Source organism: Bidens hawaiensis, unplaced genomic scaffold, assembly GCF_021521415.1.
Source record: "Bidens hawaiensis isolate Kalapana, Puna unplaced genomic scaffold, B.hawaiensis_p1.1 tig00016943_1, whole genome shotgun sequence".
NCBI classification, from domain to species: Eukaryota; Viridiplantae; Streptophyta; class Magnoliopsida; order Asterales; family Asteraceae; genus Bidens; species Bidens hawaiensis.
This window is the reverse complement of record NW_027492567.1, coordinates 348,704-373,110: the sequence shown is the minus strand read 5'-3', so window position 1 is coordinate 373,110 and position 24,407 is coordinate 348,704. Positions and strand designations below refer to the sequence as shown.

Below are 24,407 nucleotides of genomic sequence, written 5' to 3'. Positions count from 1 at the left end.
ACAAAAACCAATACTTACTCATACAAATGAATAATCACATAAACTTAACAACGTATACAAATCTAACATAATTATTGTACCTCAACTCCTTTATAATTGAACTCGTGCACCTTAACTCCAAGTCTCCAACTGATCCAAAACATCATCATTTGTACCTGAAAAACTTACCTGGTTTAAACATCATGCAGGTTCAAAACAATACACACTCTCACCAAAACAATACATCGTGCACTATATCTTAAATAAAAACAACTCCAATAGATCATTTTTCAAGTAAGACCGAAAACGAACAAAACGTTCAGGTTTTAATAAAACAACAAGCATGAACTATGGATTTTTGATAGTTGACTATTTAGAGTCAAAGATGAACATAGTTTAAAGCATTTTGACAATTTGACTTTTAAAAGTAAAAGATGAACAAAATTTATTGCATTTTAATAGAGAAGTGCAGAGATACTTTTGATATGTATTGGTCAAATAAGTGCAGGGGCACTTTGGTCACAATTTTTTTAGGGGTATGTTTTGAGCATTGCCTAAACTTGGTCATTTTGGTCAAAATTGTCGAAGCATTTTGGTAGGGACGTTTAGTCAAAATTGTTTATTTAGGAAACAATCAAAATAAAATTTTGCAAAGACAAAAATTTGAATTCTACATGTCAAAATATTTATATCACTCAGATTATGCTAAAAGAACTCTACATGGCAATTTAGAGCTGTCTTTAAAAACTTGAATTTTGCCTTGAGGTTCGATTGCGTTCTTTTAAACCTTGTTTGAGTTTGATAGGCTACTTCATGTTTTACCATTTACTTTAGTCAAAACTTAACCATTAAGCCAAAGTAGAAATTAGTAGCATCAAGAAATACTAAAACAAGATGCTTAGAACCAAAACAAAAAAGGCAAGCAGCAAACATTGTCATGATGACCCGCAACTGAATATGGCAACAACCATAGAAGGTTATTTTAGACCTTTTGTGGTAGCTAAATAACAAATTATGTTTTGGAAAAGCTCACTAAAGCAAAGAATACAAAATATTATCTATAAAACCAGTATGTGAACCAACCTTGGTTGTTGGTTTTGTTTACTTCAGTTTTTTTGTTCTTTGATTTCTTTCTTCCTTTTTTTTGTTTTGATCGGTTAGATTTTTTTGGTTTTGTTTAGTTTGGCTTCAGTTTTTTTATTTTTGGTTCCGTTTCAGTTTGTTCGGCTTTTTTGTTTTGATTAAGTTTTGGTTTGGTTTCAATGTTCAGTTATTCGTTTTTTATTTCGGTTCGGTTTCTGTTTTGGCTTCGTTTGAGTTTAGTTTCAATTTTCGTTTTCATTCAGTTTTGATTTTTTCGGTTCGTTAGTTTACGTTTGTTTGAGCTCGTTCTTTTACGTTCGTTAATATATTAAAAATTTTTGAGCTTGGTTAACTGATAATTAAATTTCAATATAAAATTATTAATTGAAAGGTCCAAATAGAAAAACATACCAAGTCCAACAATTTGCCAGACGAAAGTATCCAAGGAACCCTCATCTTATTTCATTGCTCCTAAAAGTTTTGCAACACGCATCTGTGCTGAAGAACTCTTCTCTACACCGAGACTACATAAAAGAATCACATTGAGTTGATACATGAGCATAATGTAACTATCAAAAAAGATAAGTAAACTAATCTAATCCTATGACAATGCAACAGTGAAAATATCTATCAAGTTACAAGTACACATAATCCAATATCGATTCTCTATGAAAAACAACAATTTTATCATATTAAGGTCACAATTCCTTGTTTGACTTTAGACGTCAAAGGTAAAAATCTTCAAACTTTATATTCCGGTTAAAATATATGGATTTGACATGATAAGTTTAATGAACAGTTTAACATTAAAACAACAAGCAAACAGAAGTTACCTATCAAATACTTATTTTTTTCTGATTTAATTATATATCTAAAAGTACCAGAGATTACCCGAAAGCCAATGAGATCTTACCCCGGTTGAATTACTATACAAACAAAATTAAACTTCTCACCATCGCGATTGGAATGTGGAATTTGAATATGGTTTTACAACTGAATCTCAGTCTGGTTTGAGCCTTTGGGTTTTGAATTTCAAGTTTAAACCATACTAAGTTGTATTTTAAACTTGCAAAATGCTACAGTAGGTGGTACTGAACAGCCCTTTCAAACCAAGACCTTTCACTTATGACTTAACAATTCAAATCAGCAAATTCTTTGGGCACTTGGTGCAGGTTGCATGGTACCAATAGGCGATAGGGACTGTTGGGCCTTCTATGCTGGCTACAAAACTGACCCGTTAAACAGTAGCAAAACCTTTATCTCAAAACTGAAAAACCGATTTAATTTAGGTGACCCCTTAACAAAATTTTAATTTGAAACTAGTATCTGATGGTACCACTTGATGCAACATTTTAGATTTTGCCTAATAAAAATTCTTATGTTCAAAATTAATATGATTCAGTTTCAACCAGACAATCGTATAATCAATTTGTGACCATACACAACTCGCTAATTAAACAATAGCTGTGGCTAAGGGAAAACTATGAGATTTATGAGCGACAATTAACGAAATTAACAGTTGCGTCCGCTTTTTATGGAGCCCACTAGCCACGAATAAAAGTAGGTTAACTAGGAAAATAAAATATTTGTTAAAAACCACAAAAGGTAAAAATAATTATTTTCTGTAATTTAGCTCGAGCCATTTCACCCGTATTAAAAAGCAACCACTGCCTCAAACTCGGGATATGACACAAGGCACCAAAACGCATATTCAACCTGAAGTTACATTTGATCTAACTGAACTTTTTAAAACAGAACACTTTCCCAACCTAAATCCACACATGGTGATCGCTGATCAAAAACTCGGGAGACTATTGAATTACGCTCCAGCATAATGGCATTGACAAACACTAATGAAAGCAAGCTCCATTAGCGGTCCAATTATTATAACCCATACAAAAAAAAAACTAATGCAATTGAATGGAAAAAATAATCAAATATAAATTTTATTAACATACAGATATTACTGTTAGTTTTACACCAAGGTACATTACACGTGTCAAGTCAAAGAAACCTGACCATGGTCAAACCACGCCCTTATCTTATAGAGTATACGTATCTACAGATGTGAAAGTCGAATGTGTGAACCAAACCACACCCCAAGTATCCAAACGCTAATGGAACCGTGGGCTCAGGGAGCTTCAATGACCCACAAAAAACATACAACAGTTCAACACAGATCTCTAAATTGGAAGGTTTCGTAGACTTGTTGAGATAAAATATTCCTTATATTCTAATCACATGCTCTTGAATCTTGAATAACAATCGAGCTCTACCAACATAATAGATGTTGAAAGCAAAGGTGATGGAAATTTTACATCCATGAATTTTGGTTTTGTAGTTAATATCTGTGGGCTGCTGAACAATCCATTCCTTTTAGAACTCTTCTATCAACATCATCCTGTTTTATGCATTTTATCATACTGATGTCATTAAAGAATATAAAGATCGAATTACAGTAAGTTTTTTTATGTAATTAAGTGACATAAGTGTTTTATATACTTATGTGGCAAGAGTATAAACCATAGCTCAAAAGGCAACGCACCACTTACGGTCCCTCTAATTATATACATGCCCCTGTTTACCTGTCAAGAGATATTGTCACAATATTATGTGTAGCAGCCTGTAAAGTATGACGTTGCCTGCCATAAAGTGTGCTTTCTATGCTAGAGATTTGTTTCTCTATAGAAAAGAGGCTGCTTAGTTAGCTGCACATGGCCTCGATTTCACTGGGAAAGTTGCTAAAATCGATCAAACAAAACCTTGTGAAACGATCGAAATTTAGAAATAGATAACTGAAATTTATTAACACCTTGCCGATAGATGAGGTGTGATTCGATTGAAAATTTCTTCCCTAATCTTGTGCGTTTTTCATCTTCAAATGGTGTGTTGATGCCTGTGGAAACTGCTGATTTGTAGATGGTTCCTTCTTTTAAGAAAAAAAAAACACTTTCTTAATCTCATTGGTTTGAAACTGTTGTGTTCCTAAATCTACGTTTCTCCCTGTGATGTAGTCAGATGTCACAATAATAGGAAGTGAAAATAAAGAGAAGGCTGTTGTGAGAATTACACCTGTCTAAAAATACTTTTATTTTATTACATTAGTAGATATTTATCATGTGGGAGAAAGATGGCGTGGTAGACAATTATGTCAACACCTTGTGTATTATTATACTTGAAGTACTATGTATAATTGATTTATGCATTTCTCATAGTTTTTAAATTAATATTGTTTATAAAAAGAATGTCTATACATAAATGAAAGAAAAAGATATACAAGAATGGAACACCTTAGAATAACTTTTAATTAAATTAGTGCGTGGATATTTGTTTTATTATTAACGATAATTGAAAGAAAAAGATATACAAGAATGTTCTTCACCCGTTCAAGATATGTGCTTATTTGTTTTATTATTGAAGACTAGACAAGTGACCGCGCGATGTAGCAGGTGTTTGAACCTGTTAATCACGTAAAAAATGTAAGTGTTTATGGTTCGGTTAAAACCTTAAAATCGTTTAAACCGGTCATTGGTTCGCAGTTTATACTGGCAACCGGCCATAAGAAACCAGGCCAGACTGTAAATGTTGAATGCATTTTAATGTTTTTTATTATTAATTATTAGATATGTTTTATAATATATATTAGATATAGTTAAAATTTAACTGAACATAATCTTTTTATTACAAATAACTTGGCTATGCAACTTTAAATTAACCTAATTGCAGTATGATTCATTTGTGATCTTTGTTGTTATGATTTCACGTCATAGATCTTCCATTAATATTTACCATTTATGTGGCTAAAATTATTATTTTTTATTTATGATCCTCTCAAGTATCATATTATGTTGGTGTTTAGTTAAAATTGATGGTACATTTAAATTAATAATTATTTTAAACTAAATTTACTATTAAAGTTTAAACTGTGAAACCAAACTGGAACCAGGCCGTTAGTAACGATTTGGTTTCAACTTTCAATGGTTGAGTTTGGTTTTGGACGACAAAAAAATCAGTATTAACGGTTGAACTCACAAGTTTAACTTAAAAATCATCAAAACCGACACTGAACACCCCTACGTAACATATTAATTTATTTAAAATGAAAAATTATAACAATATCATATCCAAATTAAAGAGAATAAAATGCTCGTTTTTATGGTATAATTTTTTTATAAAAATATTAACGTTTGAAAAGGCTATAGTCGTTTAAAAATCATGGGTGAGAAGTTAGTTTACAACTTAAATTAAAAACATAATATGGTTATAGATTAGGGACCAAACTTGTAAGTTGAATGAATTGTGTTTAAAAGACAAGTTTACCCTTACTAACACATGTACCTTATGTTTTACGTGTTGTAAATTACTTAAAAATAGATGTCTTAATTTGCCCTTGTTTGATGTATTATATATAGTATAGATATAGATAAATTTACTTTTAAGCAGTATAGTACATATGTTAGAGAACTATTTAACGGTATGATAGAAGTATTAGAAGGAGCTGAAAGGTTAATTATTTAGAATATACTAAAGCAGAATGATATCTTATAAATCCTAACTCCTATGATATTTTAATACGTACACTACTATGAACATCTATTGTAGTGATTCACTTTGATACTTGTTTCTATTTGTCATGACGTGAACATGTAAAGTTAGCTTTACATTTTATAATAATTATCTTTGTGTTCGATTGTTAGTACCGAGATTGTAAACATATAGTGAAGTGATGATTCAATAACAACAGATTACATGATTCAATTAATAACACTAATGAAAAAAGAGTTGATATATATTTGTTATTGTTGCTAATCTACTATATATAAAAACTTTAAAAAGCCACATTTATCCTGCAACAATTTTGTCATCTGATAGTCATAGTCTGATACCATATATAATGTTCCGTTGGAAGCATATTTGATGAATACTGTGGGCTGATATGAATAATATCGATCGAGTAATTAAATAACTTTTGTTTTTTTGTAATGTCCTACTAGTGGTATAATAACGTCAAACATTTTAATAAATTAAATACTTCTACTTACAATATGAAAGAATCTACAGGCTTCAACTTTTCCATATTAATTTTTGGAATTTTTATATATTTCCCCTTGCTAAATACCCTTAATTACATATATCCCCAACCCCAAAAATCAATTACATATTTCCCCTTTTTATATGTGTTAAGAAGGGGAAATATGTAATTATTTTTTTAGTATTGAGGAAATATGTAATTAAGGATGTTAAGGAAGGGGAAATATGTAAATGTCCCTTAATTTTTTAATATGGATGTTATAAATTAGTAATCTTAATTTTAAAATGCATATTATGATATTTAATTTTGTAAATCGTACAACTTTGAATATATTTAGTAACTAAATTGCATATGAACTTTCAGTAATATTGCTTTAAACTATTTATTTGTCGTAATATTAATTTGTTTTAGATGATTCATAAAGATTTCTAACATATGTTTTAACCTACTTTTTAAAAAATGATTATACAATATTTGATCCTTTTCTAACATCACCATTCAACATATATACGTTGGATTCTTATCTAAGAAACAAAAATGTACAACTCTGCACTTTATCTTTATACGTCAACTTCACAATCAATCAAATGTCATGATATATAATATTTAGATGCACTCTTATTGCTTAAAGTTACAATTAAGATCAACTCTATCGCAATCGCCCTTAGTCCGATGCTAAAAGAAAGTTAAACAAGTCCGACATGAAGAGAAGAGAGGACTTGAGAGGAGAGAGCGGTTGTGAATGTTAAATCTCTTGCTACTAGCGACGCGGACGGTCTGATAATCATTATTTAGTTGGTCAAGGGTTTGATAATTTCAGGTTATTCATAATTAATTAGTTTAAAAAATCATAAACATTTTGCTGATAAGTTTATAACTAGTACAAAACTAATTGATCTAGTAACTCATAAAGGCTAAAATAAGCATATTTAAAATATAATATTACGAGTTAAAATATAATAATGCAAAATAGTCGGCTCCAAAATATACTAACGCTTCTTCTCATAAAATTTATTTATATAATTTTTGTCTAAATCAAACCGTCTTTGCACTTTTTTTAATAATGTTTGTTAACCAACTCTTTGCACCATAAAAGCCCATAATCTATCACCCTTAAGACTCCAAAACAAACACCATGACCGGAAAAAGAATCCCAATGAGCCCGGCAGGTAGCCCGTCCTCCGAAAGCTCGTCTAAAGACCAAGAGCGGCTTCTCCCGATAGCCAACGTTGGGCGCATCATGAAAAAGTCACTCCCCGCGAATGCCAAAATGTCAAAAGAAGCAAAAGAGACTGTCCAAGAATGTGTGTCCGAGTTCATTAGTTTTATAACCGGTGAAGCCTCGGATAAATGCCAAAAAGAGAAGCGAAAGACGATCAATGGCGAGGATCTCTTGTGGGCCATGACAACCTTAGGCTTTCAGAACTACGTTGGTAGTTTGAAAAGTTACTTGAACCAATACGTTGGTACTTCTAACACGCCCAGTGATGTTGTCACTGGTGTTACTTAGATCGGTTGTGAGGTGTCTAACTGGACACTAAAACAACCGGTCTTTGAAGTTTCTGATGACATGTATCGTGAACGTGTCGTGGGGTATCATGATGAGTTGATTAATATGGTTAAGCTGCATGATGCTAACACAGTCGTGGCGACCCATGCTCAACAATTTATGTAGTAACTACATAAACCGGAATGAGTTTTGCGATATTCGTATTTGTAATAATTATATACTTGGAACTGATCATTTAAATTAACATTAAGGTATGTCTAAGTGTGTGATTTTAGGTGATTCGCAATGGTTTATTTAGTTTACGATACGTTGTAACTTGTATCAACACTAATATAGTTGTTATAATTTAAGAAAAAAGGAATTTAGACCAAAGATGGAAACAACAAATAATACAAAAATAATAATAATAATAATAATAATAATAATAATAAATCAAAGTTTAACAAGTTTTTTCATTCATCAAGTTTATTTTCAATATGTTTCAAACTTCATACATATAAATAAAGTTATTTATGTCACAAGTCACAACAATAAACATATCAGAACCAACAGAGTAAAACAAACAGATCAGAGATTACAAAGGCAAGACAAAACACTCATTAAAACACATCTAATAATAATTAACAGCTGGTCTATTCTGACTCAAATAACTACAAACACAAAGTTACAAAAACCAACTGCAAAACATAAAAAGAACATTCATTCGGATACACGACCAACTACCAGTGATGCAAAATGTTCAAGCCACTCTCCAACTCCAGCAAACGGGATCAACCCGCATAGCAACGGGAGGTACACCAACAAGGCGGCGTAAAACACCACTCGCCTGAACCGGTACGGGAACACCACCCGCCTCGTTGACTGGTCAACCACTGTAACAGGCCCATGTAGAATACCGAACAACGCTGAGGTACAAATGTTTGCAAACAAATGCAGCAAGCAAATAATTTCCCAGAAAAACAGCCAATGAGCCCCGCTTCCTCCCAACGTGTCTATGCAAAATTTTCCTGCAAAACCGCAGCCGACACCGAGTAGTAAAACTAAGAATGTAACTGGCATTGTTTGATTTGTGGTTCCCGAGCGTTGAATGAGTAGAAATGCGATTGCAATAATCATTAATATTCCAAAAAACATTCGGCTTATAACTTGAGCTTGACATCGGAGGACTTGGAACCCTGAACTAAAAGATGCCATTGGTTTTGGGATCCACCATGAACTTGATTCCTGGAAAACGAAGAGGACGATTAGTTAGTGTTTGGACACATGTTTTAAAAGTTAATTCAGAATCATTAGAATAAGATAAACAACATTATCCATACCTTGATCATACACGATTCGTTAGCTTCAACGAGTCTCTGATGGGAATGAATATAAGTTCCATAAGCAAGGCACGCTACCATAATCAACAAACCCGCAACAAGACAGTCAACACACTTTTTAAGCAACTGAGCATGTCTCGTATCTTGCAGCTCTGTTTTAAACTTTTCGGCTCTAAAATTTGCTTTTGAGATTCCCATTGACAACTTAATCCTCTCCAAAACATTTGAATCACAGTCAACAGCAATCTTTGCTTCTTTTAGTCTCAACTTTTGCATATCAAGGCCAAGTTCTATTGCCTTAAGATCATTAGCACGAACTTGCTCGCTTACAGATCTTTCAAAAGTGGCAAGTGCAGACGACTGGGAATGCAGTCGACTCGGAGGAACAGACGCCAGCTGTTGATTATTTCGACCGTTTATTGGGCCGTAAGCAACTGCAAGGTCGTTGTAAATAGGGTTTCTATGTACATTATTGTCTTCATCTAAAGTAATAACGGGTGTTTGTTCTTGAAGGTTGCTTGTGGATGTGTGCTCTTTCATATTGAAATGAAAATCATTTGAACTGCTTTCCCCGTGCGAATAATATCTTTCTCGGTTTCCTGATGATTCGCTGATTACTCTGAGTGTCATCAAAGTGCTTTGAAATGATCTTTCAAAGTTACTTACAAAGCAGTCGAATTTGTCCCCAAAAACCTGTAACAATAACAGGAGAATAAGTTGTTACAAGAAGTACATTAATAACTGATAATTTATTTACAGTGGTAAACGCGGAAATACTTACATTGGACAATGATTCTTTAACCGCCAAAGCGCATATCTGTGAGGTAAAAATAACACGAATCAACACTTAAACTGGATAAACTTACCACATCTAGAATATATTAAGTCATTAATATACAGAAACAATGCGATCATTAAACCACGCAATTAGTTGTCACACCTCTAAACGTACCAACCGCACATAATTATAAATCCATAGCTGAAAGTTCTCAGCAGGATGTTCCAGCCAAAGCTGTCCACATGAGCAGCACAAGAAGATACAAATGCACCAAATGAAACTTTCTGATTCTAAATACATTCGGAGAATATGATATTACAAATACCTCAGAGAGACGATCTGCAGACAACCTTTCTCCAGTTGCATCTTTCTTCTCCAACACCTGAAACATTAGAGTTGTGACATGCTTAGTGATAAACAAAACAGTACTGGCATTAAAAGACACAGAAAAAGTGCACAAGATTGATGCAATGCGGTTTTAATAATTACCGCTACTGGCGCTGCACTTAAAAGAACAAATCTTTACAACCATTATTAAAAATAAATCAAGGGCAATGCTTATTAAAGAAAACAGTAAACTATTAACATGCAAAGGTAGATCATACGTTAAGTGTTGGCAAGGTATTTTAGCAACCTAACTTCTATACTACAAATGCTTCTCAAAATCAAGTAACTATATAACTTTGCCATCTTTACGCCTTAAGTTACATGTAGTCATGTAGACATATCCCACAGATAGGGCTCAAAGTCTTGACTGAGGGAGTTCGGGTCACCTTGTAACGGGTTCTTGCAGCGCGCTAAGAATTGTAATTCTTCTCGCAGCGCGCTAAGAACGGTAGTTCTTCCCGCGACGCGCTAAGGATTTGTAGTTCCTTCTCGCAGCGCGCTAAGGATTTGTAGTTCCTTCTCGCAGCGCGCTAAGGATCGTAGTTCATCCCTCGACGCGCGAAGAATTATAATTCTTCCCGCGGCGCGCTAGGAATCTTAGTTCCTCCCGCGGCGCGCTAAGAAATGTGATTCTTCCCGCGGCACGCTTAGAAATATAATTCTTCCCGCGACGCGTTAAGATTGGTTCTGTCTGCCTTCGCGCTCGCGCACTTTTGCCTTCGCGCTCGATGTCTTCTCACGCTTAACCCTTTGAGTTTTCTTCTGTTGAATCTAGCCGTTGCTTTTGTGTTGTCTTATCTTTTGAGCTGTTGACCTAATCTGCTTTGTCTGAAAAGTTACTTTCGGCGCAGCACGCGCGCCAACCCCATTGGTTGGCAGATAAAGTGACTGACATTATCTTTTGAGATCTGCTTTTGCCATGCTTGACCAGTACCTTTTCTGACACCCGCCCATGCTTTTTACTGTTCCCTGACAGCTTTCTCTTGCCCCCTGCAGCTGCCATATCTTTCCATATCTTTTGCTTTTGTTTTCTTATGCTTTTGATATCTTTTGCTTGATCCTGTTAAGATCTTTTCCCCTTTTTCTGTATTTATGTCTCCTAGGGTTTTCCTATAAATAATAGTATTATTTTTCTTAACACTACACACACAAACACTTAATCTCTCTTATTCTCTCTTGCTCCTTGCTCTCTCTGCCGCCTCCCTCTCTGCCTCCGTCTTCCTCCCTGTTCTGCCCTGCTTTTCCGGTAAAATATATATATTATATATAATAATTTACTTATGCTAACTTATAATCAAGACTTAAAAAAAAAACAAATCATTAAAACAATAATCTTTAATTATAGGTTAACTTGTGCTTGTTTAAAGTTGGTTCTTGCTTTATCTTACACCGCATCGTTTATCAAGTGAGTAATCTCGTACCTAATCCCTTTTTATCTTTAATGTTTTGGGATGTTCATGTGTTCTTACAAACTTAGAGTCTTAAACTTGTTTATGAACTTTAGTCGCGCAGTATCCCATGTGTTGAGGACGTTTACTTGGCTGTTTATTTGTATGTGTGTATCATTAACCGCTTTGTTCGGCCTATTCCGAAGTTTTCATGGATCCATTAGATGAACACGGGAGACCTATCGTTTACGGTTTTCTTTGTTTACACTTGCACAGATGTTTTCTCGTTTTTGTGCTCAATTGGGAGCACGGATTGAACTATGAACTATGAGCTATGATCTATTTAGGCTTGATCACAATCTGATTGCACCCTTGTTAAACACCAGACATACACATGTTGCGCGCAGATTTATTGTTATCTATGTACCAACTATTAAACTTGATTTCTCACCAACACGCAAGTGTTTGACGTTTATTTTAACACATGTTCAGGTTTGCAGTAGCTGTTTTGGAGCTTGTGGACACATAGGACGTTTTTTACTTTTGGACCTAGATTAAAATGTATCAAGACAAGTTATTGCTGTTCAAATATTTTGATTTATAATATATTGATTTATGATGATTTATGTTATCTTACTTTTACGTCGCGCATGCGCGAATGAATGTATTTACTAAATATTGACACCCAATAGTGTCACGAGTAATGAAACAATATGTGGCGCCCCGATGTATAATCCGCCTTTGGTCGGGGTGTTACAGATTGAAATCTTGCAGCCAAGATTAAGCTTGGGAAAAGCTAGAAGTGGAACCAGACCAACCCGACAACCAAACCATACCCGAATGGTAAATGTACACCTACAAACATTACCTATTAACTAAAGCAACTCATTAGAAATTTCATCAAATGACCAATCTTTTAATCCAACTGTAAACAAACAAACATATAAACAATAACAATTCGTAATCTTTTTCAACCAAGATTCAAACTTTTTAACATAAACAATAAAACCCCCTCAAAGAATGTTACCCCACACAATAAAAAAGCAATCTTTAGGGTTTCTGGGTTACCAACAGTTGGATCAAATACAACCAAAAAGTATAACAATTAACAGTAAGTCAATAAATAATAACCTGAGCAACAAAAGCAGCAATTGACATTCCAAGAGGAAGAGCAAGCGCGTCGGCGTCACCGCCATTCCGTCGTTTGGAATTAAAAGCCACCCTAGGGTTTCTACGGCTGGTGGATACACGAATACCCTTTGGTCTTGAATTCAATACGGTGGTGGAGATGACGTCATCGTGAACTGGCGGTTGCTGGTGGAGTCTTTCCATGGGTAGGGGTGGTGGTGGTGGGAAGCTTGAAAGTTATGCTATTGCTGCGGCAGTTTTTATTATATGGAGTAGAGATTAATAATAACGGACAAATGGGTTCCGTAGTTGGTGGGGTTTTTAGTTGGAAGTGGTTTCGGTTATTGGGTACGAGGAGGTTTTAGATTTTGGATAACTAGATCATCAGTCAATCCACTCAAGATTCAAACTCAATATGCTAAATCATTCCAAGTGTATTATCTGGATTAGGGTTGTTTATTGTTTTTTTTTTCATGGAAAGGCCAACTAAGTAACGCGGGTATTCCGTACGCGGCATCTGTTGACTAAAGGTAGCCTGAGCTGGATAGTATAAATAGGTTTGTAAACTCTTAAGAAAGGAAATTTCTATGTAAATGTTCTTATAAGACATATCACACCCAGTGATCCTAGCGGAGGGTGCGAAGCACACGCACCGGCTCGGGCGAATTGCGATGGGTGCAATGTAGCGCTTTGATGGCGCACTTTACACTTCGCACGTTAGTATTTTTGTTGGGAATTAAGAAAAATAAAATTAAAAAAAAATATTCTTCCATCGCGATACGCGACGGGTTCAGATTTCCCATCGCGTACCGCGACGTGGAGGTTACGCAGGCGAGACACGTAGCCTGCCACGTGGCGTGCCACGTAGCAGGCCTAGGGCTGACTCAGCGAAGCTATAGATGCTTCGCGGTATGCGACGGCTTTCTATTTATAGCCATCACATACCGCGATGGGGTCCAAAATCTGCTATAAATAGAAAGGCATCGGGACTTCATTTCTTCGCTCAAAATTCTCTTCTCTCTGAAAACACACACACATAAGTATTTTATAAAGTATAATACCCAAGTTATCGTAGCGATATCCTATCCGATCGAAATAAACATACACGAATCCAAAAGCTCTGCCTGTTAAGGTAAGACATTTGTGCCATTGTGTAAAGTTTCTAATCTCGTGATTATCGTTATGATTATTCGTTTTATACTAATCTAGAAATACGCATTGTGTTTATCCTAGATGCTTAATACCAGGAGGTGTTCTTTAATATATAAACTTGCAAGGTGAGAAATTCGAGTTTTTGTACAACTCACATTTGCGTGAGACCACTATTTTTCCGACATTGTCATGATAATTTCAAAACCTATAAAACTCATGACAGATGGTCTAAATGTTTCAAATATATTTTTAAAAATATTTTAAATACATTACAGTGATTAAGTCTCTGTAGACTTACGGGATGGTTACTACTGGTATTGTGGGGTTTTGTATACAAGGCTTGCCTACTGGGCTATTACACGCTATTTATTGGACAAGTGTTAGCCAATAAGTAATATGACCACAGTCATAGATACGGTCGAGTGACAAGTACCTTTCGGTAATTTGTAAGCAGGCAGTTGTAAAAACATCTTAATGTTGTAACTGTAAAATGTGTCATTTACAAATGAATGTACTCACCAGTATTTCTTGCTGATCAAATATTTTAAACATGTTTCAGGTGACTTGTTAGAGACAAAGGAATGATGCCTGCGGGCTTCCAGCTTAAATAAGTGGCTTGTCACAAGAATAAAGAAACGTGTTTTGTAAATTAGGGTTAACCCTATAAAACTTATGTTTGTATTAAAAGGGATTAAATTCCCGGTTTATCAATATAATAATCATGGTGTTTTTATAACTCTGATCATTTTTCCTAACTACGGTTCTGATGAAATTTTCCGCTGCAAAATAATTTAATAAACACCGATGCCACCAATCAATGTTCACGGCTTCCCATCCCAGGGTATAGGGGTCGGGGGCTGTGACAAAAATAGCTTTAGTATCATACGTTTGCAAGCTCTATATAACACTGCTTACTGAATTTACAAGTTGAATCCAAGAAATTTGACTAAGTTGAATCCAAGAAATTTGACTTTGGAAAGCAATTAAAGAGGTTTTGTTACTTTTAATGGAGATGCAAAATAAACATGACAAAAACTAGTTTTATATAGAGAACGGCAAGAATATTATATAAACACTTGTATGTATTATAGAGAAAATAATCACATACAGCAAGATAAAGAAAGAAAATTTCAAAAGACTTACAATTAAAACGATAGGTATAGGTATAAGTATAGTGATCCACAAAATTCTTTAACCAAATTTGGTTACGTATATAAAGTAAAATTGAAAACAAGACAAATTTGTATTAGTAATCGAAGGTTGGTAACAAAAAAAAGTGGCCCATTAGTAAACTAGAATAATATATGATCCACAATACATGTCTATAATAAAATATAAGGCCATGCTCAGTGATACATATTAGCCCTTAACATAGATTCATGTTTATCGCAAGTTGTTTGTATTAAAATTTATATAACTGATATATACATTTGTGGGAAATGAGATGTCGTTATGGGCGCTTGCATGTCGGTCTTCAGTTTTCACTAGGAGTATTTTGGTATACAACGATGTCATTCAGCTAAACCATTAACGTCAAAGGACGAGCATTGGTCAACTGAGTTCAGTGATGGATTAAAACTAAATCAATAACTGATGTTTGATTTATAGATTCTCATACATGATTTATTTTTGTTATTAGCAATTTGGTTACTTCAATTATTGAAAAGGTGGCTTGGTTTATTTGGTTAACCGCCAGTTAATTGCAAGCTTTGAACGCAGGTGAATTCAAGCTAATTTCAACGAATAAAGTCAAATATATTTTGGGTAAACAAAATATTAACTATTCATTACTTATAAAAGAGAACATACTTGTGGTGGCGTGAGGTAATGACGATAAACGGTGGCGGGTAGGCGATGTGTGGGTGGTGGTTGTGCCATTGTGGCGTGGAGGGTCGGATGTTGGTGATGGTTCAGGACTTCCCCAATACCATTTTTGATAAAGTAAAGTAGCACATGGTTCCTAACTAACAACTAACTTCGATTAAAAAATTATTAAAAATTATCTACAATAAGGTTTCGTGAGATAACTGTCCTTTGCTATTTAGTGTGTGTGTGTATATATATATATAGTGGAGTTAAATAAGAATTGAAGTGTGTCTAAGAAGTGCAAGAAGTAATCTGGTGCAATAGATATGTTGATCTAACGGTGGATATCAAAAAGTGTGTTTATTGTGCGGTGTGTTTTATTAGATCTAATGGTGAAAACACACTTTCTACACTTTATTTTAGGTGTGGTGTGTTTATAACCTTGCTCTATATATATATAATAGTAAAAAACCCGCGCGATGCAGCAGGGAAAACATTCCACAACGATGTACCAGTTCCTGTTGGACCATGAGTAGTGAATGGAGCCTCTATGGGGGCGTTTTGCGCCATGTGGGTTTTTGGCTAAAAGAGGTGTAGTAAATGAAGCTCCGTCAAAACGTTACCTCATTATTATTTTTATATTTAACAAAAAAAATAAAACCACCAATCACATTCTCTCCCACTAGCATTTTGTAGGAAGCTTTCCTATTTCTATAGTTAACAGTAACCTTTTAGCAAAAACAGCAAAAACCTTTCATGTTTGACTAAAGGATTATAATCAAAAGAGTCAAAAGAACCGGTAGTATTTTAAGCAACATCCTTATTCCACCGGACCCCTTACCACCCTGCATTCATGTGCACCCAGGCTGACCTGAAACAAAAACCAATACTTACTCATACAAATGAATAATCACATAAACTTAACAACGTATACAAATCTAACATAATTATTGTACCTCAACTCCTTTATAATTGAACTCGTGCACCTTAACTCCAAGTCTCCAACTGATCCAAAACATCATCATTTGTACCTGAAAAACTTACCTGGTTTAAACATCATGCAGGTTCAAAACAATACACACTCTCACCAAAACAATACATCGTGCACTATATCTTAAATAAAAACAACTCCAATAGATCATTTTTCAAGTAAGACCGAAAACGAACAAAACGTTCAGGTTTTAATAAAACAACAAGCATGAACTATGGATTTTTGATAGTTGACTATTTAGAGTCAAAGATGAACATAGTTTAAAGCATTTTGACAATTTGACTTTTAAAAGTAAAAGATGAACAAAATTTATTGCATTTTAATAGAGAAGTGCAGAGATACTTTTGATATGTATTGGTCAAATAAGTGCAGGGGCACTTTGGTCACAATTTTTTTAGGGGTATGTTTTGAGCATTGCCTAAACTTGGTCATTTTGGTCAAAATTGTCGAAGCATTTTGGTAGGGACGTTTAGTCAAAATTGTTTATTTAGGAAACAATCAAAATAAAATTTTGCAAAGACAAAAATTTGAATTCTACATGTCAAAATATTTATATCACTCAGATTATGCTAAAAGAACTCTACATGGCAATTTAGAGCTGTCTTTAAAAACTTGAATTTTGCCTTGAGGTTCGATTGCGTTCTTTTAAACCTTGTTTGAGTTTGATAGGCTACTTCATGTTTTACCATTTACTTTAGTCAAAACTTAACCATTAAGCCAAAGTAGAAATTAGTAGCATCAAGAAATACTAAAACAAGATGCTTAGAACCAAAACAAAAAAGGCAAGCAGCAAACATTGTCATGATGACCCGCAACTGAATATGGCAACAACCATAGAAGGTTATTTTAGACCTTTTGTGGTAGCTAAATAACAAATTATGTTTTGGAAAAGCTCACTAAAGCAAAGAATACAAAATATTATCTATAAAACCAGTATGTGAACCAACCTTGGTTGTTGGTTTTGTTTACTTCAGTTTTTTTGTTCTTTGATTTCTTTCTTCCTTTTTTTTGTTTTGATCGGTTAGATTTTTTTGGTTTTGTTTAGTTTGGCTTCAGTTTTTTTATTTTTGGTTCCGTTTCAGTTTGTTCGGCTTTTTTGTTTTGATTAAGTTTTGGTTTGGTTTCAATGTTCAGTTATTCGTTTTTTATTTCGGTTCGGTTTCTGTTTTGGCTTCGTTTGAGTTTAGTTTCAATTTTCGTTTTCATTCAGTTTTGATTTTTTCGGTTCGTTAGTTTACGTTTGTTTGAGCTCGTTCTTTTACGTTCGTTAATATATTAAAAATTTTTGAGCTTGGTTAACTGATAATTAAATTTCAATATAAAATTATTAATTGAAAGGTCCAAATAGAAAAACATACCAAGTCCAACAATTTGCCAGACGAAAGTATCCAAGGAACCCTCATCTTATTTCATTGCTCCTAAAAGTTTTGCAACACGCATCTGTGCTGAAGAACTCTTCTCTACACCGAGACTACATAAAAGAATCACATTGAGTTGATACATGAGCATAATGTAACTATCAAAAAAGATAAGTAAACTAATCTAATCCTATGACAATGCAACAGTGAAAATATCTATCAAGTTACAAGTACACATAATCCAATATCGATTCTCTATGAAAAACAACAATTTTATCATATTAAGGTCACAATTCCTTGTTTGACTTTAGACGTCAAAGGTAAAAATCTTCAAACTTTATATTCCGGTTAAAATATATGGATTTGACATGATAAGTTTAATGAACAGTTTAACATTAAAACAACAAGCAAACAGAAGTTACCTATCAAATACTTATTTTTTTCTGATTTAATTATATATCTAAAAGTACCAGAGATTACCCGAAAGCCAATGAGATCTTACCCCGGTTGAATTACTATACAAACAAAATTAAACTTCTCACCATCGCGATTGGAATGTGGAATTTGAATATGGTTTTACAACTGAATCTCAGTCTGGTTTGAGCCTTTGGGTTTTGAATTTCAAGTTTAAACCATACTAAGTTGTATTTTAAACTTGCAAAATGCTACAGTAGGTGGTACTGAACAGCCCTTTCAAACCAAGACCTTTCACTTATGACTTAACAATTCAAATCAGCAAATTCTTTGGGCACTTGGTGCAGGTTGCATGGTACCAATAGGCGATAGGGACTGTTGGGCCTTCTATGCTGGCTACAAAACTGACCCGTTAAACAGTAGCAAAACCTTTATCTCAAAACTGAAAAACCGATTTAATTTAGGTGACCCCTTAACAAAATTTTAATTTGAAACTAGTATCTGATGGTACCACTTGATGCAACATTTTAGATTTTGCCTAATAAAAATTCTTATGTTCAAAATTAATATGATTCAGTTTCAACCAGACAATCGTATAATCAATTTGTGACCATACACAACTCGCTAATTAAACAATAGCTGTGGCTAAGGGAAAACTATGAGATTTATGAGCGACAATTAACGAAATTAACAGTTGCGTCCGCTTTTTATGGAGCCCACTAGCCACGAATAAAAGTAGGTTAACTAGGAAAATAAAATATTTGTTAAAAACCACAAAAGGTAAAAATAATTATTTTCTGTAATTTAGCTCGAGCCATTTCACCCGTATTAAAAAGCAACCACTGCCTCAAACTCGGGATATGACACAAGGCACCAAAACGCATATTCAACCTGAAGTTACATTTGATCTAACTGAACTTTTTAAAACAGAACACTTTCCCAACCTAAATCCACACATGGTGATCGCTGATCAAAAACTCGGGAGACTATTGAATTACGCTCCAGCATAATGGCATTGACAAACACTAATGAAAGCAAGCTCCATTAGCGGTCCAATTATTATAACCCATACAAAAAAAAAACTAATGCAATTGAATGGAAAAAATAATCAAATATAAATTTTATTAACATACAGATATTACTGTTAGTTTTACACCAAGGTACATTACACGTGTCAAGTCAAAGAAACCTGACCATGGTCAAACCACGCCCTTATCTTATAGAGTATACGTATCTACAGATGTGAAAGTCGAATGTGTGAACCAAACCACACCCCAAGTATCCAAACGCTAATGGAACCGTGGGCTCAGGGAGCTTCAATGACCCACAAAAAACATACAACAGTTCAACACAGATCTCTAAATTGGAAGGTTTCGTAGACTTGTTGAGATAAAATATTCCTTATATTCTAATCACATGCTCTTGAATCTTGAATAACAATCGAGCTCTACCAACATAATAGATGTTGAAAGCAAAGGTGATGGAAATTTTACATCCATGAATTTTGGTTTTGTAGTTAATATCTGTGGGCTGCTGAACAATCCATTCCTTTTAGAACTCTTCTATCAACATCATCCTGTTTTATGCATTTTATCATACTGATGTCATTAAAGAATATAAAGATCGAATTACAGTAAGTTTTTTTATGTAATTAAGTGACATAAGTGTTTTATATACTTATGTGGCAAGAGTATAAACCATAGCTCAAAAGGCAACGCACCACTTACGGTCCCTCTAATTATATACATGCCCCTGTTTACCTGTCAAGAGATATTGTCACAATATTATGTGTAGCAGCCTGTAAAGTATGACGTTGCCTGCCATAAAGTGTGCTTTCTATGCTAGAGATTTGTTTCTCTATAGAAAAGAGGCTGCTTAGTTAGCTGCACATGGCCTCGATTTCACTGGGAAAGTTGCTAAAATCGATCAAACAAAACCTTGTGAAACGATCGAAATTTAGAAATAGATAACTGAAATTTATTAACACCTTGCCGATAGATGAGGTGTGATTCGATTGAAAATTTCTTCCCTAATCTTGTGCGTTTTTCATCTTCAAATGGTGTGTTGATGCCTGTGGAAACTGCTGATTTGTAGATGGTTCCTTCTTTTAAGAAAAAAAAAACACTTTCTTAATCTCATTGGTTTGAAACTGTTGTGTTCCTAAATCTACGTTTCTCCCTGTGATGTAGTCAGATGTCACAATAATAGGAAGTGAAAATAAAGAGAAGGCTGTTGTGAGAATTACACCTGTCTAAAAATACTTTTATTTTATTACATTAGTAGATATTTATCATGGGGGAGAAAGATGGCGTGGTAGACAATTATGTCAACACCTTGTGTATTATTATACTTGAAGTACTATGTATAATTGATTTATGCATTTCTCATAGTTTTTAAATTAATATTGTTTATAAAAAGAATGTCTATACATAAATGAAAGAAAAAGATATACAAGAATGGAACACCTTAGAATAACTTTTAATTAAATTAGTGCGTGGATATTTGTTTTATTATTAACGATAATTGAAAGAAAAAGATATACAAGAATGTTCTTCACCCGTTCAAGATATGTGCTTATTTGTTTTATTATTGAAGACTAGACAAGTGACCGCGCGATGTAGCAGGTGTTTGAACCTGTTAATCACGTAAAAAATATAAGTGTTTATGGTTCGGTTAAAACCTTAAAATCGTTTAAACCGGTCATTGGTTCGCAGTTTATACTGGCAACCGGCCATAAGAAACCAGACCAGACTGTAAATGTTGAATGCATTTTAATGTTTTTTATTATTAATTATTAGATATGTTTTATAATATATATTTGATATAGTTAAAATTTAACTGAACATAATCTTTTTATTACAAATAACTTGGCTATACAACTTTAAATTAACCTAATTGCAGTATGATTCATTTGTGGTCTTTGTTGTTATGATTTCACGTCATAGATCTTCCATTAATATTTACCATTTATGTGGCTAAAATTATTATTTTTTATTTATGATCCTCTCAAGTATCATATTATGTTGGTGTTTAGTTAAAATTGATGGTACATTTAAATTAATAATTATTTTAAACTAAATTTACTATTAAAGTTTAAACTGTGAAACCAAACTGGAACCAGGCCGTTAGTAACGATTTGGTTTCAACTTTCAATGGTTGAGTTTGGTTTTGGACGACAAAAAAATCAGTATTAACGGTTGAACTCACAAGTTTAACTTAAAAATCATCAAAACCGACACTGAACACCCCTACGTAACATATTAATTTATTTAAAATGAAAAATTATAACAATATCATATCCAAATTAAAGAGAATAAAATGCTCGTTTTTATGGTATAATTTTTTTATAAAAATATTAACGTTTGAAAAGGCTATAGTCGTTTAAAAATCATGGGTGAGAAGTTAGTTTACAACTTAAATTAAAAACATAATATGGTTATAGATTAGGGACCAAACTTGTAAGTTGAATGAATTGTGTTTAAAAGACAAGTTTACCCTTACTAACACATGTACCTTATGTTTTACGTGTTGTAAATTACTTAAAAATAGATGTCTTAATTTGCCCTTGTTTGATGTATTATATATAGTATAGATATAGATATAGATATAGATAAATTTACTTTTAAGCAGTATAGTACATATGTTAGAGAACTATTTAACGGTATGATAGAAGTATTAGAAGGAGCTGAAAGGTTAATTATTTAGAATATACTAAAGCAGAATGATATCTTATAAATCCTAACTCCTATGATATTTTAATACGTACACTACTATGAACATCTATTGTAGTGATTCACTTTGATACTTGTTTCTATTTGTCATGACGTGAACATGTAAAGTTAGCTTTACATTTTATAATAATTATCTTTGTGTTCGATTGTTAGTACCGAGATTGTAAACATATAGTGAAGTGATGATTCAATAACAACAGATTACATGATTCAATTAATAACACTAATGAAAAAAGAGTTGATATATATTTGTTATTGTTGCTAATCTACTATATATAAAAACTTTAAAAAGCCACATTTATCCTGCAACAATTTTGTCATCTGATAGTCATAGTCTGATACCATATATAATGTTCCGTTGGAAGCATATTTGATGAATACTGTGGGCTGATATGAATAATATCGATCGAGTAATTAAATAACTTTTGTTTTTTTGTAATGTCCTACTAGTGGTATAATAACGTCAAACATTTTAATAAATTAAATACTTCTACTTACAATATGAAAGAATCTACAGGCTTCAACTTTTCCATATTAATTTTTGGAATTTTTATATATTTCCCCTTGCTAAATACCCTTAATTACATATATCCCCAACCCCAAAAATCAATTACATATTTCCCCTTTTTATATGTGTTAGGAAGGGGAAATATGTAATTATTTTTTTAGTATTGAGGAAATATGTAATTAAGGATGTTAAGGAAGGGGAAATATGTAAATGCCCCTTAATTTTTTAATATGGATGTTATAAATTAGTAATCTTAATTTTAAAATGCATATTATGATATTTAATTTTGTAAATCGTACAACTTTGAATATATTTAGTAACTAAATTGCATATGAACTTTCAGTAATATTGCTTTAAACTATTTATTTGTCGTAATATTAATTTGTTTTAGATGATTCATAAAGATTTCTAACATATGTTTTAACCTACTTTTTAAAAAATGATTATACAATATTTGATCCTTTTCTAACATCACCATTCAACATATATACGTTGGATTCTTATCTAAGAAACAAAAATGTACAACTCTGCACTTTATCTTTATACGTCAACTTCACAATCAATCAAATGTCATGATATATAATATTTAGATGCACTCTTATTGCTTAAAGTTACAATTAAGATCAACTCTATCGCAATCGCCCTTAGTCCGATGCTAAAAGAAAGTTAAACAAGTCCGACATGAAGAGAAGAGAGGACTTGAGAGGAGAGAGCGGTTGTGAATGTTAAATCTCTTGCTACTAGCGACGCGGACGGTCTGATAATCATTATTTAGTTGGTCAAGGGTTTGATAATTTCAGGTTATTCATAATTAATTAGTTTAAAAAATCATAAACATTTTGCTGATAAGTTTATAACTAGTACAAAACTAATTGATCTAGTAACTCATAAAGGCTAAAATAAGCATATTTAAAATATAATATTACGAGTTAAAATATAATAATGCAAAATAGTCGGCTCCAAAATATACTAACGCTTCTTCTCATAAAATTTATTTATATAATTTTTGTCTAAATCAAACCGTCTTTGCACTTTTTTTAATAATGTTTGTTAACCAACTCTTTGCACCATAAAAGCCCATAATCTATCACCCTTAAGACTCCAAAACAAACACCATGACCGGAAAAAGAATCCCAATGAGCCCGGCAGGTAGCCCGTCCTCCGAAAGCTCGTCTAAAGACCAAGAGCGGCTTCTCCCGATAGCCAACGTTGGGCGCATCATGAAAAAGTCACTCCCCGCGAATGCCAAAATGTCAAAAGAAGCAAAAGAGACCGTCCAAGAATGTGTGTCCGAGTTCATTAGTTTTATAACCGGTGAAGCCTCGGATAAATGCCAAAAAGAGAAGCGAAAGACGATCAATGGCGAGGATCTCTTGTGGGCCATGACAACCTTAGGCTTTCAGAACTACGTTGGTAGTTTGAAAAGTTACTTGAACCAATACGTTGGTACTTCTAACACGCCCAGTGATGTTGTCACTGGTGTTACTGAGATCGGTTGTGAGGTGTCTAACTGGACACTAAAACAACCGGTCTTTGAAGTTTCTGATGACATGTATCGTGAACGTGTCGTGGGGTATCATGATGAGTTGATTAATATGGTTAAGCTGCATGATGCTAACACAGTCGTGGCGACCCATGCTCAACAATTTATGTAGTAACTACATAAACCGGAATGAGTTTTGCGATATTCGTATTTGTAATAATTATATACTTGGAACTGATCATTTAAATTAACATTAAGGTATGTCTAAGTGTGTGATTTTAGGTGATTCGCAATGGTTTATTTAGTTTACGATACGTTGTAACTTGTATCAACACTAATATAGTTGTTATAATTTAAGAA

The 24,407-nt window shown here is 33.5% G+C and overlaps 1 protein-coding gene and 2 pseudogenes across 1 annotated transcript; 2 read left to right on the top strand and 1 right to left on the bottom strand.

Annotated features, from left to right (window-relative positions):
- Nucleotides 1-7,007: 7,007 nt before the first annotated feature.
- On the top strand, nt 7,008-7,791 carry LOC143552533 (nuclear transcription factor Y subunit B-1 pseudogene; annotated as a pseudogene).
- A 476-nt stretch (nt 7,792-8,267) lies between these two features.
- On the bottom strand, nt 8,268-12,808 carry LOC143552541 (protein CPR-5-like). Its single transcript, XM_077042731.1, has 5 exons — nt 12,608-12,808; nt 10,027-10,083; nt 9,705-9,740; nt 8,924-9,616; nt 8,268-8,828 (listed from the first exon to the last, which is right to left on the bottom strand). The coding sequence occupies exons 1-5, from the start codon at nt 12,806-12,808 to the stop codon at nt 8,304-8,306; spliced, it is 1,512 nt and encodes a 503-aa protein (XP_076898846.1). The 3' UTR covers nt 8,268-8,303.
- A 10,649-nt stretch (nt 12,809-23,457) lies between these two features.
- Nucleotides 23,458-24,266, top strand: LOC143552532 (nuclear transcription factor Y subunit B-1 pseudogene; annotated as a pseudogene).
- The last annotated feature ends 141 nt before the right edge of the window (nt 24,267-24,407 follow it).

What these genes read in the sequence shown, in the direction of transcription:
- LOC143552541 (XM_077042731.1), bottom strand. Translation starts at nt 12,808, where the DNA reads ATGGAAAGACTCCACCAGCAACCGCCAGTTCACGATGACGTCATCTCC. An exon ending in TTAAAGAATCATTGTCCAAT is followed by an intron (nt 9,617 to 9,704) that starts GTAAGTATTTCC and finishes TTATTGTTACAG; the next exon opens with GTTTTTGGGGACAAATTCGA. An exon ending in ACGAATCGTGTATGATCAAG is followed by an intron (nt 8,829 to 8,923) that starts GTATGGATAATG and finishes TTCGTTTTCCAG; the next exon opens with GAATCAAGTTCATGGTGGAT.